The following is a 19,706-nucleotide window of genomic DNA, read 5'->3' on the forward strand; positions in this document are numbered from 1 at the left end:
TATTTATATTGGAAGAATCCGATGAGCGATATAGCTCCTGTTTAACAGATGTTCAGTAACACATACATAACGGTTCTAACCACGTGACAACGCTGGCCACACTTTTGGCACGTTTAATGGGTTGTCTACCCATTGCTAGACGAAGACCTCCCACACCCGTGTAGGCCCTGGCTGTCGTTTGACCATACTTCACTACCCTGGTCAGTGCGGTTTTGGCGATGGCGGCAATACCCAAGACCAGGTCAGGGGGTCACTCGCCGCAAACACAATGTGGGAATCGCCAGGAAGGAAAATATTACGGAAGTGGCATTCGTCATTAGCATCGTCTCGTCATCATCACCGTGAGTTATTATCTATCAACTGCTGGATAAAGGCTGCCCCGAGGTGCGGCCGTCTCTCGCGATTCTGCGACATAACTATCCATCTCGCCGATGTCACCACTCGTGTGTGTATATATATATATATAAAGATAATGCGTGGCTTCACACACCACACATTTCGCGACAAATACACGTTCCCTCTAACGCCGCATAATTACACTCGACAGTAGAAAAGACCTCCAGCACGGTTGAAGCAACGTAAAACTTTGCCGAGTGCCGTTGGAAAACATCGCTCTCCAAAGGGCACTTTGGGAGAGGAGTGTGCGATTGTTACGGAGAGACCCGCGACACGCCAGAGCCTCCGGCGGCCGCTGTCAGCGTGGGGCCGCGTGATCGTCACCTAAAGAGACAGCGGCTCCTCCTCGTGCAGTGGCCGGGCCGGCAGGGCCACGGCGCACAGCCACACGCGCCCCGAGCGGCACACACGCAGAGACATTCCGTTCGGTCCGCCCCACCGCCCTCACCACTCCACCACAACACCCCACAGCCCCATCGCACCAACACACCACTGGCCCTCTGCTCTACCACCCCACAAACACAACACCCACCGCACCAACATTCTACTACACCATCACCACCCCACTACTCCACCACCGCACCACTCCACCCCACTACTCCACCACAACACCACTCCACCACCACCACACTACTCCACCACCACACTACTCCACCACTCCACCACCACACTACTCCACCACTCCACCACAACACCACTCCATCACCACTACTCCACCACAACACCACTCCACCACTCCATCACCCCACTACTCCACCACAACACCACTCCACCACCACACTACTCCACCACCACACTACTCCACTACTCCACCACAACACCACTCCACCACTCCACCACCACACTACTCCACCACAACACCACTCCACCACTCCACCACAACACCACTCCACCACAACACCACTCCACCACTCCACCACTCCACCACCACACTACTCCACCACAACACCACTCCACCACTCCACCACAACACCACTCCACCACAACACCACTCCACCACTCCACCACAACACCACTCCACCACTCCACCACAACACCACTCCACCACTCCACCACAACACCACTCCACCACAACACCACTCCACCACAACACCACTCCACCACCCCACTACTCCACCACAACACCACTCCACCACTCCACCACCACACTACTCCACCACACGTCCTTCACCTGCGACCACTGCCGTCGAGTGCCTGCCCCCTCGTCCTCACCAAGCACACCCTCCCCCCCCCCCCCTTCTTACAAACACACCACCTCCTTATCATCTCCACCACCTCGTACCCACCCACATAAAGACAAAGGTCCCCCTTATAGTCATATAGGTTGTTGGGGCAAGGGCTTTTCGCGACCAACTACGAAGGCCGGAACCGCATCCCTATAACGGGGGTGGTGTGGCTGGGACCATGCCCGACCACCTTTGTCTCCCCAGCGCTGATGATTAACCACCACACAGGGTACCAATTGAATGCGGAGTTCACCCATGCTAGCCGTGGCTGGGAATCTAACTTAAGTGAACAGGTTCTTAAAGTACAATGTGCTTACCATTATGCCACCGCTCGCTCCACACACACCCTGGGCCCTAGGACTCCGGTCCCCACTACCCACCCCTCTCCCCATCACCCCCCCCCCCCCGCCCCCCACATGCTGAGCCGACTACAAATTATGACAGGTCAGAAGCCTGAACTTGTTTCTGCCTTCGGGTGCTCTGCGCCCGGCAGCAGTGACAAGGCGGAGCCCATGTCTTGGGCCTTGGGAAAATGAACTCAGAGAAGGTCCCAGAGGCCCCCACAGCCAACATCACAACACAGCGGGGGGGGGGGGGGGCGGGGGGTGGGAAACATAAATTCCACAAATGGAAGTTGAAATTATAACTTTTGTAAAAAAAATATTACTAGATAACTTTGACTGATCGCAAAGTGGAAAATTGTTCAAGCTAAAATGGAGAGGCTTCCGTATGTGGCGGCAGCTTCAAAATATAATTTATTCTGTCAGCCGATAAAGCCTTCCAGGCTCATGGTAATCAGCAGCCCTTGCGTTGACACGGTTTCAACCTTCTGGGCATCGTCAGCAGTGTCAGGCTGTGTTGAATGTGTCGGCTCGTAACGCACGCGTCAAATGGCGGGTGTAGGAATCGATGCGATTTGATTTGCATATGTGGCAAAGCAAATCGCATCACATGACACCACCAGCAACTAAAAGGCCAGCGAAAAAAGTTAAACGTACTACAATACATTTTACGATGCAACAGCGTGTGTGGGAATTGCATAGCGTCTACATGCCACTGCACCACATGAAGCTTCACAGAGACAGTGTGAACAATTGTTTTGTTTGGCAGTCAATCATAGGCAGAGGATTAAAAAAAGGAAAGTCTTGAGTCTGGACTTGAACAGGGGCAGGGAGCCAACAGCACGGATGACTGTAGGAAGAAAGTTCCAGACTACAATGGGCAGCAGAGGAGGATGAATAACCAGCCAACAAATAGATTTGGTTTTCTTGAATAATAATAGCAAACCCTGAATTGCAATAATCGAGACAAATTCCATTTTTTTGTACATTTTTACGTAATACAACGGTGGCCTGAAACCCTATCCCTGACATTCATCAAGAGTGGTGCACGGTATTCCTAGACATAAATATTTCTGCAGGGGCAGTACTCGACATTGCTTTCAATTACCGCCGTTGCTTGTCCACAAAAGGACCGACCGACCCCCGTCTCATCGCAGCAGTCCCCGAATACGGGGAGATGAATCGGACTTTTATGACTTGCGTGTGTGAATCAAACCGGCATTGATGGGCCCTTGAGGTCAAGATATAAACCAGCCTATTATACCAGGCCAGAGTTAAACGAATACAGGAGAACAAAGGCAATGAGATCGACCGATAAACATTCACCGCAAGCGGCGCAAGTTTTTCAAGACGCCGCATACGCCATCGGTGAACCGACGCCCTTGATCCAGCCAGGCCAGGTGCTCGGTGCATTCTTACAGGGCAGAGCCGTGAGTCATGGCGGTGGCTCGGTGGTAAAGAGGGAGGGGGGGGGCTTCATCCAGCAGTGGATTGTTCACGGCTGACGATGATGACTCGTGAACGTGAGGAATAACCAGCGCGTGCCAGTGCTGCTGCTGCTGTCGCCGTCGTTTGACAAGTCTAAAGCGCCAGCTGGCGCTCCGGCACGATAACCATCTTCCATCATCCGTGCCCCGTGAGGATGATGTTCTGTGGTATGGTGGCTTGGCGATTGACCATGGCTGATAATGACGATAACGACGACGATGTTGAACCCATCGAGAGTCGCTTTTCTTTTGAACGCAACGCAAACCGATCGGCTAAACCTACGCAGAGACGCAGCGACATAAACCGCCAACTATCCGGGAGCGAGCGGTGAGGACGCGGGTCGACTGCACGCTCGGCGGTACAGTTGTTTATACACAAAACACATAATTTAATGGACTAACTTTGGCTCTGGAATCTAGTTTCCTCTTTCCTTTTTTTTTCTCCCGCGTGTGTTTCTGCGGCTGCTGGTGACCCAGGGAGTGCGCGCATTCCAGCACGAGTCTCTGCGGATGGTGGTAAATACGGCTCGGAATGCCGTCCGTCCTCCAGGTCCACACTCCCACACGCCGGCATCGTGCTGTCGCCACTTAAAACCCCCCAGCCCACCCCCCGCCTTACCCACTTATTTATTTTTATTGTTACAATAATTTGCCAGAGCTGCGCGCATTTTATAAACAAAACTAAAATTGCCGCGACTAAAAATTTTCGGGCCCCGCGATGATTGCACGCAGCTGCTCTTTGCGGCCCATGGAATCATGGGGGGGGGGGGGGGACCGAAGCGGCATCAGTTTAAAGATGCCGCGTGCCTTGCTGATGAATCTCAGTCTGAGTCAAAACCAGAGCGAAGTTGTCTTCCTTAAATAAACGCCGCTGGGAACGATTCATATGGAAGAAGGCCCAGGCGCTGACAAATAAAATATATCTTTTTTTCAGTGACTTAACAAACCAACTTTTTCACTTATGTATTCTGGGACCGTCATCGGCGTCTAGAGATCAGCCGAGTGTGTCAGTGCTCGATACAAAGTTATGGGTTGCCTACATGTACAAACTTCCCGTGATCCTGAGCATTTAAAAAAAGATAGGTAAAATCTAAGTTTCCTTCTTTGTGTTTTTCGAACACAAAGTAAAGTCATCGAGACGGTGCTCATCTCTCGATTGCAGTCCTAAGTGAGATGTGGAAATTCCTCATTCCTATGGCAGGGGTGAGTCTCTCCATAGGACCACCACCATTGACTTTCCTCACAAAGTGGTACCAATTTTATCTACCCCGGAGGGTTGACGGGGCCCCATTGAACCACCCCTCCACAGAACGTGAACTCGCTACCTTCCGATTGCAGCCGAGCTGCACACAAAGGAAATATACGAATGACAAAGAAAAATAATTTAAACCATAACGGCCATAAATGTTCTGCGGTCAGCGCCCGGCTTCCTGTGACGGGGCCCACGGATTTCGTTGAAGAAAAAAATACATATTCTCTCTCTCTCCGGGCGAGCGCGCGCTTATGGATTCGGCAACGAGGTTGCTGCCCCGCGCGCCACCGCTGGCTCGGTTTCAAGCCGTGTCAGGAGACGCGTGCAGGCCCAAGGGTACCGGGGACGTCGCGCATTAGGCAGACACGGTTTTATTTCTCGGGCGATTTGGCAGGAGAGTGCGCTCGTCTTTGAAGGCGCGGATGGCGCGTGCGTGCAGTGCGTGCATTCGTGCGACGGACGGGCGATACGGGAATGATGACGGGCGGTGGGGGGGGGGGGTGTCCGTCGGTTCGTCAGCCCGTCGATGGGAAACGAGAGAAGCGAGAGGTGCGCTCTCGAATAGCGAGCGTAACGCGGCGACCGCAGAACTCAACGGTCTCCCGTTTCGGGCCAGTGATTCAGCGCGCCAAAACTCCCAGCCGTGCGCTCTATTTGACACATTCAGTAACTTGGTATCGGTCAAACATCCCAATGCTGGAATATGACTTGCGTATATCTCGGTTGGGATTACAACGTAGGGGACATCGGGCGTCCACCTACCGCAGAAAAAACTTGGCAGTGCCCTCCTGAAATTGAGTGTTTAAACTCGGTGACGGCTTTCCCGAGTAAACAAGTGGAATAATTAATAACAATAAATCTTCCTGGACTACCTAAACACGCAAAAAACAAAAAAATCAGCTCATATTTTTCCGCAATTGTATCCCGTCATGGGTCAAAGAATCCATTCGAATATTTCAGCGCGTGGTGGAACCCTCCACATTAGAGAATAGCCCGCAGAAGTGGATAAGACAGAACTAATTCTGAGATCTTTTCAAGTAACCTCTGGTCCACAAACTTGGGGACAGTATTTTCCCGCCTACCCTGCTGTAGGGAAGTAATATTTATCCTATGACACAGCTGGAATTTAGCTAAATTCAATGCAGAAGCAAATTTTATTTATTTATTTGACAGTCATAGGTGGATGGGCTGAGACCATCACATTAACAGGCTACTCGGATCCGAACCCAGGTGCTTGGACCTTTCAGCCACCCAGCCTCTTCTCACGATCTACACTTCTGCTAGGTTCCTCAAACCGGCGGAAAGGTCCCCGTTACATCGACTGCATTCGAGAAAACTCCCCAATTGCTTTCCTGTTTCCTTACGCCAAACCAACTTGCTTCCTTTCTCACAAATCCTACAGAGGCCTTGCTCCTGCGTAGCGCTCTGAGCTCATTCCCCACCCCAGCCGCTCTCCCCCATTCCCGCAGAAAATACCGCCGTGCAGCGTCTCGATTCATCACGGTCATTTCCACCGCCAGCCAAATTCTTGGGCCAACGGTCCTTTATTCATTCTTTGCCACTATTGACCCAGCTTTCAAAAAATTGCTACACCGCAGCGGAGCCGATTGACAAAATTTGCTTGCAGCGGGGTAAAGTGGGGGTACCCAACCCAAATCTGGGTTGCGCAGAAAATAAACACGGACAAACTTGCGCAATTAATTTTTATACTTTTTGCCAGCATTCGCTGGAAAGTTTTCAGATTTGCTTATTCTAATATAATGTGTCAAAACTAATTTGACATGTTCCTTCGGGCTTGCTCGGCAGCTGTTTGGAACAGCGAAAAATAAAAATCGAGGCTTCGGCAGACACGGAGCTGACGTTGGATGGGAGACGTACCGCGGTTTGAGCACGGGCGCGCGAACCACGGCGCTAATTCGAGCGCCGTCCGACGCGATTATCCCACGGTCGCAAGCTGCGCCCAGTCACGTGCGTCACGTCGAACGTCGGCTCTATCCACATGGCTGGCTCGTTTTAATTTTACTTTACTTACAGCCCACTATTTATTACGGAGGCCGCTGCGGCCGCTGCGGCGTAACGGTTCGCGAGCAGGACTCGCGATCCCGAGGACGCCGATTCGATGTCCTCTGCAGGGCAGTGGAAAACCGTGGGGCAGGATTCTTGAATCCCGTTGCCCGTGTTTCTCCCAGCAGCATAAACGGGAACACCGATGGTTAACTGGAGTGGCGGTTCTTGTGGGGCTGGTGTAAAGTGTGGCCATTCCCACCGCTTCGAGTGTGGAACAGTCGCCAAGATATCGTCTAGAGGGGCTCTCAAGAGCTTCCTCTCGCAAAAACCCTTCTGGAAGAGTAGGCCAAGGCACCTTTTAGAGAGGCTCGCTGGAGCTTCTTTTCGTAGAGGCCCTTATTTAACAGTGGCGTGAGCGAACAACCGCAGGGAGGAAGCTGTATCTGTCACACGGCGTGTGCGCGCTGCAGCGTGCTTGCTTGTAAACTCATTTCTTTAGAACTACGCTTTGTGCTTATTTCGTTGTCCTTCCCCCCGCACCTCTGATTAGCGCAGGATGGCCTACGTACGGCGCGAACGAAGTTCATCAAACGTACGCACATTGCCAGACAGGGGGGCAATACGCGCACGCTGTCGCGACTGGTAACCGAAATTGCAGGCCAGACACAAAATCGCGGCTACGCCACTCGCTGCCACCAACCCTCCCCCCTAGGGATGTTTCCAGGCGAAAACAGCCACAACCATTTGCCGATCTGGCAGTAATAGGATCATTCCTATCCTTCTCTCTCTCTCTCGGCCTCGCTCGCTCACTCGATATATATTCTCTCTCTCTCTCTCTCGTGTCTCTCAAGCCGTCTTTAAGGGGCTGACATAAAGGAGGCGAGCGCACGGTAATGACGCTGAAAAACAACCCTCCTCCGCAAATGCTCCGACCGCTGCATTCCTGAAGGGCCGATGTCAGTCGCCCATGGTCCGCCATTCGGTTGATTGCTCTTCTCAAGACAAACAAGAATTGGGGAGGTGTGGGTGGGGAAAGAAAAAAAAAAACCTTATTTCCGTTGCCACACCTTTGGCTTTCAATAAGGTAACAATCGAAGCAGGCTGGCCCCTCGGCAAGAATCAGAAGCCTCAGAGTAAATGCCAGCAGATGTAAGCGAAACCCAACACTGGCGAAAGCGTCGCATTGGTTGGTCCTCCGTTCATTCTGGGGGGGAGGGCCTTTGCCAGCCTAACAAACGTATGCTACCTTCTTCATTGTTGTACAGAAAATATGCAAAATCGCAAAAGCTCCCAAAATTATTATTTTCTTAAGGCTCCCGCGTGTGCTCCCAGCTCCCGCAGCCTATCCCCCCACCACCCCCCCCCCCTTTTGCACATGCTTGAAAAAAAAATGCGCAACAGTACTTACATTTATTTCAAATCATTCTCCCCCCCACTTGTTTTTTTACACCACATCATCTGAACGACGACGACGGCGGCGAAAACTAAATTGGGAAAAAAATATCTAGAAATCTTTCCCAGGCCGCCCCCCCGCGAGTGTTTTCTCTCCCCCACCTCCCCCCCCCCACCGTCTCTGTCCCACGCGCTTCCTTGCCAAGCGGGGTTACATTGGGGGGGGAGGGGGGGGAGTTCCAAACGGCACCATGGGAAATGCAAAAGACGCCGCACGCACGACAATCCACGCGTGTGTGCGGGAGTGTAGCGGTTAGTGCGCCGCGCTACGAAGCCGGTGGACCCGAGGTTGATTCCCGCTCACAGCCAAAATCAGTGACGATTATCTGAACCTCCCCTAGGTCGACGCAGCCTCAAATGAGTACCTGGTGTGGTGTGTAGTAAACATCGCCACTGGGGAGACAAAGGCGACCGGGCGTGGTGCTGGCCAGCCACTCCCTCGTGTGCCGTTCTGGCCTTCGTAGGTGTTCGGTAACAGCACTTGCCCCAACAGTCTGTTACAGGCTATACAGGGGATCTTTGTCTATATGTGTGTGCTGTTTGCGCATGCTGTGTGTGCGTGCTGTGTGCGCGCGCTGTGTACGCACGCGTACGTGTGCTGTGTGCGTGCGTGTGCTGTGTGCGTGCGTGTGCTGTGTGCGTGCGTGTGCTGTGTGCGTGCGTGTGCTGTGTGCGTGCGTGTGCTGTGTGCGTACGTGTGCTGTGTGCGTGCGTGTGCTGTGTGCGTACGTGTGCTGTGTGCATGCGTGTGCTGTGTGCGTGCGTGTGCTGTGTGCGTACGTGTCCTGTGCGCGTGCGTGTGCTGTGTGCGTGCGTGCGTCCTGTCGAGCCGCCAGTTGGCATACGGCACGATGGCTCTGGCGGACGACACTAAGGAACTGAGGCACAAAGCGCACCGAGCAAAAGGCTAAGGAGACCCAAGTTGCTCAAGGGCAACCGGATTCAGGAATAAAACACTGGGGGTCAAATGGATATCAGCAGGAATTGGCACTCCGGCTAAATAAATACGCATAATTAGCTAATTGACATAACAAGCCAGTCTCTCTAATGTCACTCTCTATCTTGTCCTGAATTTATCTTCTCTCATCTCATTTGTTTTCCTCTTACGCCCAAATCACTACGCCCACCCACCTCCGCTTTTGTGGTCCACATTTCTCTTATCTCAGAACTTGGGCTATCTCTTTCCTAAATCTCTTCTGCCATCTCACTCGGATTTTATTAATTGAAATCCCCCCCCACCCTCGCCACCTCCACCATCTCAAAAATATTCATGTTCCTGTTTAGAGCCTCCACACCATATGGACTTTGTACCACCAATGGAGCTAGTCCGTGGATCCAGCTCAATCGTGACTGGCTGGTACCAGCTGAATCGTACCAACATCTTAAACCGCCAGTAGAAGTGAATTACGTAATAACCTTCCTAAAAAAAGTCACACAGTGCCGCCTGTACTCGCCAAATTACAGAAACTGGTCCCAATCAGCATTTCCCAAACCCCTCGTGGCACCGACTTCTACCTCGGCCCACGGACAGAGCTGGCCGTGGAAGCTACGACGTCCCGCTGACGTGCCCCTGACGTCGCCTTGGCACCCCCCCCCCCCCTGTTCGGCGTGGGAGGCTTGAGGCAAATGATTGTGGAGAGGCCAGAAGGGTGGTCAGAAGAGGGAGGACCCCCCCCCCCCGGCGTTTGGGGTTCCTCCCTGCGGCCACCGCCAAGGTTTAATCACCCGAGCACGCCGCTCACGTCGCCCACGCAAAATAAAAAAACGCACTCTTGCACTGCACGTGCAACTTATTGGTGCTGTTTGTTGCCGGTGGCTTGGAGGTTTTGGTGGGTTTTTTATTTAGGGGGGGGTGGAGTCCACGTGCCTGTGCGTAGCAACCGCGAGCTACTTATTTAATATCTCAAAGCTACGCGATATTATTGCGTTTTACAGATACCTGCCGTACCTACACATGATGGGAAGTGGCACGGAGTGCGTGCGTGCGGTCGGTCGGTCCCTCAGTGGCAACGCCAACACGACGAGTCATCTCCACCGTGCAGAGTTGCACAAGAGCTCATTCTGGCCGTAAAAAACGAGGGACCTATGGTAGTGATGATGATGGTGATATGTAAAAAAAACACGACAGAGCGTTGTTGCGATACGCCGCTCTTATATATATATGTTTTAAAAAAAAAACACGTTTTAAAAATTGCTTCGCATTTCTATTCTTTTTTTCATTTTTTTTTTAGGTGAGAGTTGGGAATAATTTTTTTTTGCAAAACGAAGAAAAATCTGGGTAACACGTGGAGGGGACTAATGCGGTCTTTGGAGGCGGTGGGGGGGGCACTCAAAATCATGACATTTCATGGGGCATTTCCCAGTTTCTGTTTCGTTTAGAGAATTACTCATTTGTCCAAGGCATGTCTATAACCTGAAATAACTACCATACATTCGAATAACGCATCTGTTTTTCCACTAAAATTTCTTTATTTTTTTAAAGGGGAAAGAGCTGAGCCAGAATAATCTGTTTCATTCCTGGGCAATGCATTACCTCTCTCTCGCTCTCCTCTCTGTCTCTCTCCATGTGTCCGTCCATTGGATACTGGACATCTGTGAAAAAGAGCTTCATCGCCCATCGGATTCCTCCGGTATAACTACATATCCTGATGATTCTGATAACTTTTATAAATGGCTAATATTTGTCTGCAAAATCCGGCACGGGGAGACAAGGAGGGCGCTGCCAAACTAAACTAAACTATGTTTTATTTACCAGGTAAGGCCCACTGAGCTATACAGCTCTTTGTCAGAAGCGACCTGGCCACAAATGAAAACTTAACGAAGTGGCTTGTCATGCGGAAATGTATAGGAGCAGCCAAATACTCTAAACGCACGTTTCTAAATGTGGAGGGAAAAACTGGAGGACCCGGAGAAAAATCCACGCGACCACGGGGACAGGGACACGCACACTCCAAATATACAGCAGCAGGCGTCAAAAGGGTCGGGATTGAACCCACGACCTCCTGCATACCAGGCGAGGCAGTCAGCATCTCGCCACCGCGGTGCCCGGACCGTTGCGACGATGCCCCCTTTCCTCCGCACCTCGCCCTGGGGACGTCTCGCGGCACATTTCAGGAGTGAAATGTTGGGAATCGGGGAGTGTGGGAACCCCAGGGGAGGTGGGAAAGAGGCGATCGGGCTGCCACGCAGGGAAGTAAAAACAAGCAGAAAATTGACGCGTGGGACCGATGCGGTGGAACTGATTAAAGTGACTCACGGCCGAGTGAGCTTGCAGGGACGTTTGAGAGGGTGGTGGTGGGGGGGGGGGGGCATGGATCGGAGTCAAAGCTCAGCACAAAAACGCCAGGGTAGAAAAACACTCCCTGTTCTAAAGGCCGAAGTATTGCGGCGATTGTTGGCCTCGTTAAGACGTCGTTAGATAGCTCCTCGATTTAAATCTTCGTCGTTGTCGTCATTTATCTTCATCGGCCGCGATCTATCCGCTGCTGGACGAAGGAATCCCCCAAGCCGTCGCCATGCATCACTGTCGCGCGGAGGCAACAATAACACCTCGCACCTGCACGCGAGCTGATCTTGTTTGCTCCATCTCCGTGGTGGATGTGACCCCTGGGGTGCATTCCGTCATTCGTGCCCCCCCCCCCACCATCATCATAGTCCCCAACAACCCGGCCGTCGTTCCCATCGAGTTGAGGTGTTCTGCCCCAGATACATCGGTCAGTGCGATGTCTCTTCGCTCGCCATACGCTCTGTGATCAATATATGCGTTCGCGCGTTAGGCTAGTTAGTTAAAGCCCATCATGGGCTGCTGTGGAGCAACGTGTGGAGCACAGAAACAAACGGACCTAAAAAGTCCACCCATCACAAATGGTCTCTCCGTCCCGTTCCCCGATGGATGTTCCAGATGACCGTCTCGTGGCAGCGCTTGTTGAAGGAAGGCAAACTTCTGGACCCAGGCTTCAACCCTTGCGGGTGCCATCAGCGCAGTCGACTCTGCTGGAGCGACACTCTTACATTGCCAGATGTCACGAGGCAGCAGCCATTGACTCAAGCTCCGCGGTGTTTTGGTTTGGCTCATTCGTGGCAATCGACGCCAATTTGCTCGTCAACACCGGCGCGTGCGGTCGCGATGGCGACGCGTCAAAATAAACACGGGGGGCCCTCCCGCGATTCATTTCAGCTGACGATGTCGATGTGCCTCGGCGACTTTTTTTCTCCCGATCTCACGGCGACAAACGGCGACGTCCGGCCCCCTCCTCCGACTCCCCCCGTTGGGGTCAAGAGGAGAGCGAGGCCCTGAGCCGCTGAGTACATCTCCGTCTCCATTACTGTGGTGTAATGAGCTAATACCCCCCCTCCTCCCCCTCCCCTTTTGGTATTGTCCGATGGTTTGTAAACACTTCAAGTGGTAAACTTCCTCAGGTTTGATCTTTTAAGCCGCTTTAGAGCCTAGACGCCCGGTCACCTCGAGTGTTTGCTCTGGCCTGCAAACCCCCCTCCCACACCCGCTCGCACGAGACAAACACACACACACGCGCGCACGTACGCACACACACCGACACACACACACGCGCACGTACGCACACACACCGACACACACACGCGCGCACGTACGCACGCACACCGACATACACACACGCGCACGTACGCACACACGCACACCGACACACACACACGCACACCGACACACACACACGCGCACGTGCGACGGATCGGCTCACCCCTTCGCCCCCCCGTTGAAGAGGTTCATTTTTTCTGCTGTTTGCTTTGCGCGATCCCTTTATTTTGCTCCAATCGCGACACAAAGCGGGAGCACGATAACATAACAATAACACAGCACGTGTCGTCACTTCTCTGAAGCGGCGGAGTCTTTTTGAGCACCTGTCACGAGGCGATTAGACCTGGCTGGCTGCCCCCCCCCCCCCCCCCGTTCGTGCGCTCGACAAAGGCACTCGGAAGTGAATAGTTTTGCTCAGGAAGCCCACCGCTATTTGCGGCGCTCTTGTCCGAACGTCGGTCACGCCGCCATCCGTCCGGAGAGTTTATCTTCTTCTACCGTAATGCCGGCAAGCGTGCGCGTGCGTGCGTGCGTGTGGTCGACTCAGCCTCATGTAGGCATCGCTACTGGGGAGACAAAGGCGGTCGGGCGTGGTGCCGGCCACCCACCAACCTCGTGTATCGTTTCCGGCATTCGTAGGTGCTCGCTGACAGCACTCGTTCCAACGGTCTCTCAAAGGCTATTCGGGGGATCTTTGTCTTTTGTCTTTGTGTGTGTGCGCGCAAAGCCCTGAGCTTCATGCGATCGCGCGCGGGTCTCGGCTAAAAAAACTACAAACACGAGCGGAGCAAATTCAAACATCGCCACGACGACGACGCCATTAGAAGCGGCTTGTTTTTATTTAAATGAGCACATTTTGTGCCGATAGAATGCAAGGTGGGGGGGGGGGGTTGTCCTTCGGAACCTAATTTCATCCCAAAGTGCAATAAGTCGGCCCGCAATAAAAACAAAATAAGATCGGCCGAGCGCGAGGAATCGATTGCGAGGATGGAGAGTGGCAGCTGTCTAATGAGTGTTTGTCTTGGTCACCGCGATGCCACTCCTGCCCCCACCCCGCCAGCCTGTCGTGACCCCCCGTGGGACCAACCTGCATCTCATTTCGGGGCCCCACCCCCGGTTTCCCCCTCCTCTACCACCGCTCAACCTCGGTGTGAACCGGAGCAGCCCCTGCCGCTGCCTCGTCACTTTGAGAGGCCGGTAAACAAAACGCCAACAAAAAAACCCACCCCCGGCTGATGAGAAGGGGAGATAATGAAGAAAATGAAGCTGTTCGAGAGACACTTTCCAGAAGGCCACGCCATCGCCACCCGCCTGCCGTTCACAAGGAGAAGCGTTTCTGACACTCGTGGGGGGCGGGGGGGGGGTCACTCATCGCGTGCCTCTGGGTCGGCCACAATTAGATGGAATCGTTCAACCGCTCAACCGGAGGCTGAACCGCGCCCACCCGATTGTTGTTTCTTTCAGCCCGACATTTTTCGGCGACTTGGATGCTGTGTTCGTTTTCACGGTGCGGCGCGAGCATCCGTGGAAGGTGCCAACGTCTGTTTTATTTTGGTTATTTGGCTGCGATAAGTGTTTTTACGGGTGATAAGCCACTTCCTTGAGCTGTCATTTGTGGCCAGGTTGCTTCTGAAAGGGATGCTAATAGCTCAGTGGGCCTTACTTGGTAATACTGTATCTAAAAAATAATTTAGTTTTATTTGTATATATTTTTAAGTGATTTGTTGACCTTTCCTATACTTTGCCCTCCTGTCGTGTTTTTGTATTGTTTGTTGTTGTAACTTTCAGACCTGCCCCGACTGGACATCTGTGAAAAAGAGCCTCACAGCTGATCGGATTCCTCCAGTGTAAATAAATATTCTGATTCTGTTTCAACTTAACTGCACACTTGACTATTTCAATCAGTGCAGCGGGCGAAATCGTTGGCGAAACGTTCATGAAATGCCCACGGATTGCGTTTCGTTCTCTTCTTTTCGTTTCAAACCGAAACGCTCCGAGTGATCTTCGACGGCGATCGAAAACGACCGCAGCTGAGACACTGGCGAGCACCCAGGACTGACTCTCAAATCTGGACGCGACGAGCAATAGCGGACACGTGGAGGTTACGAGCGGTAAACTCGCACGATACAATCGGCATATTACAGAGAGTGAGTGCGCATCGGTGGCGGCCAGCGATATCTGAACCGGTCTTACCTCCCCCCCCCCCCACCCCACTTCATCAGCCTGCACTGACCTTGTGGTGAAGTATGGTAAATAAAACCTCATGAATGGGGTGGAGTGGGGAGACCTTTATCCATTGGTTGATGGTCCAGGACTGCAACGTTTTTATTTTTATTGTAAGTGTGCGATTATAGTTCTACCTAACTCAAACTGCCTTCCAATTATACTCATTTAACATTGGACAATACATTTCTAAGGGACCCAGTGTAATTGTTGAACTCTCGCTGGCTACTTTGCCTCAGAGTGACTATTGCACGGTGGCCATCTCTGTCTACGCCCTGTTTAGCGTTTGGGGTTTGACATGCCCTCGCATCAGACTTCTGACACACACAGAAACCACGCGGTAACCTACGGGCGTTACCTTTCAACAGGTGGTAATGTTACCCGAGATTTGTTAACATCTCATGCACAGCTCTCTCTGGCGTGTGCTAATAAAACCGCTCCGAGCCGCGTAACCCGGGTGAACCGGCGAGATAAGGGGGGCGGCGGGCTTCTTTTGGGGCAATTATTCGGGTTCTGGCCTTGTAACCGGTGTCTGGGTCGGTGCCAGATAAGGCTGAAAAACTCCATAATTCTCCAGATGCGTCTCCTCACGCTGTGATACAGCAAATAAAACGGGATAAAAAATGAATGAGAGCAGAAGAGAAATCAATTGACCCCAGGCTGTGGATGGGGCCAGAAGGCTGATAAAGTTGTGCGGCTCAGGAATGTTTGTCTATCTGCGGCCCGCAGATAAAGGGCTCTGTAAATGAAACATCTCAGATAAATACGGCGGGGGTTAACTGTAAATGAAAGGGCCACCGTGTCATTTCTGGGAGGCGAAGCCTTGGATGGAATTATCGCAGATTGCTGTAATTACATTTTAGTGGTGGAAAAAAAAAACCCGTTTAATCTTTCCAAAAACCTTCCACCTCAATACGAGGAGTCGGTGCTATTAACCCTGTGAGATAATTGCAAAAAAAAAAGGGGGCTTTAGTGATTTGGGTCAAAATTTGAATTATAAAGAAGACGCTGAATACAAATGTGCGGCTTTTGTTGCGCTTAATCTGTTCCAAAGAGACGGGGAAATTCTCATTCTCCTCCTCCGAGCGCACGCGCGCTCGCACGTGCGCTGCCAGTCGGGAGTGATGTATCAATAGGTTTACACCGATGATTAAATAAATCGCCGTCCAATCTGCACCCTCGCGTGAATATAAAGTATCCCTTGGTCCTTGCAGAATTACGCTAACAGGCGGCATCTGGTTCAAACAAATCGTGAAGACCAGTACAGGCCTATGGACTGAACAATACGCGAGGTGATGATAGGGAGCTGAGTTCGGTCGGTTATTGAAGGTGCACCGGAATCAAAATTATGACACACACACACCTGACGGATTCTCAGACGTACCCCCACATTTTACTTTTACAATATAGAGGGGGAAAAAAACGCGTCATTTTCTGGATAACACAGTAATATAAAGTGGTAATACATCTAATAATATTTTTTTCTCCCCGTGACAGTAGTATAAATACAGCACAGCGAAATAAAGTTGAACGTGTAATCGCTACTCACCAGTTGTTGACTTGCAGGATGGTGAGCCCCGTGTCCTGCGCCAGTTGCTTCTTCTGCTCCTCCGAAGGGTACGGGTGCTGCAGAAACGACATCAAACACCAGCCTTATGACCACCACCATCATCACCATCGTCATCATCATCACCATCATCGTCGTCATTATCATCACCATCATCGTCGTCATCATCATCACCATCATCGTCGTCATCACCATCATCGTCGTCGTCGTCATCATCACCATCATGGTCATCGTCATCATCGTTGTTATCATCATCGTCTTCACCATCAGCGTCATCATCGTCACAGTGAGTTTCTGCTCAAACGAGCATTGAGGCACCTTCTCTCTACGTCCCTGAGCCAGCGGCGGAAATTCAACGTTCCTATTTATTGCATAATTATGATCACTGTTAACTTCCACACAAAATGGTACCTATTTTGAAAACCCCCCACACCCCTCCGAGGGAGAGATGATGGGCCGAGGCAACTCTGATCCAGGATTTGAACTCCGCAACCTTCTGATTGCGAGCCGCTCGCTCTCCCCAACGGATTTGCCGTTGTCAGCCGTGGTCAATCCACTGCTGGATGAAGGCCATGCCACACGTGCCCATGTTACTGAATGACGTCGTAATCGCAAGGTAATACGCACACAGCACACATTGTAAGTAGTATTTTAGTGTGGTTTTAATTGCATAAATTACAATTAATTATTACGGTAATATAATTACACGTATATAACAGGTTTAGTAGCGGTCAAATATCTTTAGGATTACTACACCATTAAAATTATTTTAATGATCTGTACTTGGATATGAAATAGAGCACACACGCACGCACGCACAGACGCATGTCTAAAGCGCATATATATAACATCTTTAGCCAAAGCAGACTCTTCTCTTTAATTAGCGGGTCAGTGATTGATGATGGGAAAGGCTGTAAATGAGTACAGGCGGAGAGTATGAATAAATCAGGCCGGTTGCCGGGGCTGGAATTTTCAGAAATACTCCAGAGGACCATTTTGTGCGTTAATTGCGAAAAAAAAGCCAGAGTGCCTTTGGCTGGAAGAATGGCCATTCCGTTGCTATTATTTTTACTAATGAAAACCTGGGGACTTAGGTAAGCATCCTCCGGTGTCTTTTCGCTCGCAATTAAAGACAATTTGAAAAAAAATTTAACTTTTTTTTTTTGGGCCCACGACACACAAAGTTATATTTAGGCAAAATGCACTTTAATTATTTTTTATTATTAAACCAAAGGCGCTTGTTCGGCGTGTGTCTTCTTTCACTTCGGGAAGGGTCGCTGGGTTTCAAAAGTTTTTGTGTGTGGGGGGGGGGGGTGGTGGGGTGGACGATTCGGAGCAAAGTCAATCGAGTCGACGCGGTAATCAGCACCCCGAGGCTGCACCAGAGGCGCCCTCCAATTCAGCAACACGCGACCACGATGCGCACCGCACGCGCACGCACGCCTGCCCGCCCGCCGCTGTATTTGCACAAGGGCAGCTGCCTTTGTGATTACGCTCTCACAACAGATATTCCACAATGTCCTACGCAAGCGGAAATTTTCTTCTCGAGCAAGAAGGAACCGTTCGTAATAATAAGTAATAGTAATAATAAGTAATAGTAATACAAAGTAATAGTAATAATAAGTAATAGTAGTAATATGTAAAATGGTAAATGTGCAGCCCTGTAATGTCTTGCTCACGCCCACTGCTGGCGGTAGAGACTCCACGAGAGGGAGATCTGGAGAACTCCTTCAAGCGAAATTTGGCCTACTCTTCCACACTGGGCAGATACCCCCCCCCCCCCCTCCAGAAGAGGGGGGAGTACCTGCAATTTACCCCACCGCACGCGACCTCGACGGACTACGGTGCACACATTTATAGCGCTGCGTGGACAGAGACGTGGAGGATTTAAGAAACTCGGCTGAGCTGGGAGATCCAACCGAACTGGCAGACCTCTGGATAGCGCTCCCAGCGTGCTCACCGTTACTCTGCAGTGGCAGCATCCCAATAATAACGATAATTCGGACAATTACAAAATATTTAAATTTTACCAGGCAAGGCCCACTGAGCTATGTAGATCTTTTTAAACAATGTCCACAAATGATAGCTTAACGAAGTGGCTTATCATGTGGAAATGTATAGCAGTCAAATACTCGAAACGCATGTCGATTCTAAATATGGAGGGGGAAAACCGGAGAATAATCCACGCGACCACGGGGAGAACATGCAAAATCTAAATATACAGGCATCCCCAGGGTCGGGATAGAACCCACGACCTCCTGCATACCAGGCGAGGTAGTTAACATCTCGCCACCGCAGTGCCACGACGATGATGAAATGAATATAAAAAGAAAATACTTAGCAGGAATATCATCACTGACTGCCATTCAGGGACTCTGGTCCTCGCGTTACGGGCCGTGTGCTCGCACACGCGGAGTGATAATAATAATAATCCCACACGGGCGATCGCGACCTTCCATCTGCGAGCGGCCGCGTGGCTTCGCGCCAGCGGCCGAGCGTGGCCGAGCGCCACGGTTGCGCGGTGCCACGTCATCATCAGAGCCGGGGGCCGTGTTTACCAACACCGCCGCGGTGGCAACGGGCCACTGCCCCGACCGGTGGCGTTTGACGCGCCGGGTGGCGCGATCCTCAGATAGATAACGGTTTACAAATGAATAATTCCGCTGCATTGCTTGTGAAAGAAGTTTTTACTCGTGGAGGGGTGAAATTAGTTGGGGGTCGCCGGGTGGTAGCGTAATCGTAACACGTGTGCCTCACTGCAAGAAGGACCTGGGTTTGATATCAAGACTCGGGAGGCATTCTGTGTGGAGTTTGTATATTCTCCCCCTGCTCTGCGTGGATTTCCTCTGGGTTTTTTTTCTTTACCTCCCATATGACGAAGTGGGGGGCTTGGGCAGAGCACATTAGAGGGAGACGATGGCCCGGCAGTCGAGAATAACGATGGAATGGCAGGCAAATGAGGGAACTCACACGTGGGTACATTTCCTATGGAGATGGAGCAATTAAATCAGCTTATATTTGGGTTCTGCATGGATCGTTGCATTGTTGGACACTGAGGGGTGGCTTTGGGGGACCGCAATCTAGCAGTGGATTGACCATTATGGATGATGATGTTATAATTAAAATCCAGCTGAACCTTTTACAAATTATCCTAAGATGCTGAATAATATATTTGTTACCTACAAAACTGTAAAGCTATA

General features: G+C 51.3%; 1 protein-coding gene across 1 annotated transcript in view; it reads right to left on the bottom strand.

Moving 5' to 3' along the window:
• The window catches only part of LOC133341454 (homeobox protein Meis1), a 98,695-nt gene that overhangs the window by 15,556 nt on the left and 63,433 nt on the right, over nt 1-19,706 (bottom strand). The window contains exon 9 of the mRNA XM_061550101.1: nt 16,489-16,565. Within this exon, the coding sequence (XP_061406085.1) occupies nt 16,489-16,565 (77 nt within the window). The remainder of the gene's footprint in view (nt 1-16,488; nt 16,566-19,706) is intronic.

This window comes from Lethenteron reissneri, chromosome 11 (genome assembly GCF_015708825.2).
Source record: "Lethenteron reissneri isolate LAM-NWPU_2019-01 chromosome 11, ASM1570882v1, whole genome shotgun sequence".
Classification (NCBI taxonomy): domain Eukaryota; kingdom Metazoa; phylum Chordata; class Hyperoartia; order Petromyzontiformes; family Petromyzontidae; genus Lethenteron; species Lethenteron reissneri.